Source organism: Aphanomyces invadans (genome assembly GCF_000520115.1).
Source record: "Aphanomyces invadans strain NJM9701 unplaced genomic scaffold supercont1.105, whole genome shotgun sequence".
NCBI lineage: Eukaryota > Oomycota > Saprolegniomycetes > Saprolegniales > Verrucalvaceae > Aphanomyces > Aphanomyces invadans.
This window is the reverse complement of record NW_008580250.1, coordinates 17,781-18,239: the sequence shown is the minus strand read 5'-3', so window position 1 is coordinate 18,239 and position 459 is coordinate 17,781. Positions and strand designations below refer to the sequence as shown.

The 459-nt window shown below is 59.9% G+C and overlaps 1 protein-coding gene across 1 annotated transcript; it reads left to right on the top strand.

The window, feature by feature from the left end:
• Nucleotides 1–70: 70 nt before the first annotated feature.
• Nucleotides 71–292, top strand: H310_14919 (hypothetical protein; the record flags this gene model as incomplete). Its single annotated transcript, XM_008882893.1, has 1 exon — nucleotides 71–292. One exon carries the CDS (start codon nucleotides 71–73, stop codon nucleotides 290–292), a length of 222 nt encoding a protein of 73 aa, XP_008881115.1.
• Nucleotides 293–459: the final 167 nt, after the last annotated feature.

Below are 459 nucleotides of genomic sequence, written 5' to 3'. Positions count from 1 at the left end.
AGCGCGGGCGCAAAGTGCGGAACTGCCCGGTGCTGCGTCGACGACGTGGAAGTTGGAAGTGCCCGCGACGATGGTGCCGCGGGAACACTTTTGGACGTTAGAGGATCTCGACTTCGCTCGAGTTCGGATGGAGGAGGTGCAATTCGTGGACGCTTCGGACGAAGCGTTCGGGATGGGCAGACTTGGCGAAGCAACGTTCGAATACGTATGCGACGTCACGAGCGACGTCAATGTCGTCGACGAAGCCAACGAAGCCGGCATGCCAGCGCGGGTGTTTGAAGCCAACGCGTGATTGGCCGAATTTGGACGAACTCATGACGATTTCGAGCGCCATGTAGTGTGGATGTTGAATGCCGTGGCCACTGTGAGATGGTGGCCGCTGATGGGCGAGGGTTTACGCGCTACAAAGACCGCATGCGCGAAGGCGATCCAGGTTGGGTGCTCGACGTGGGGCACGTC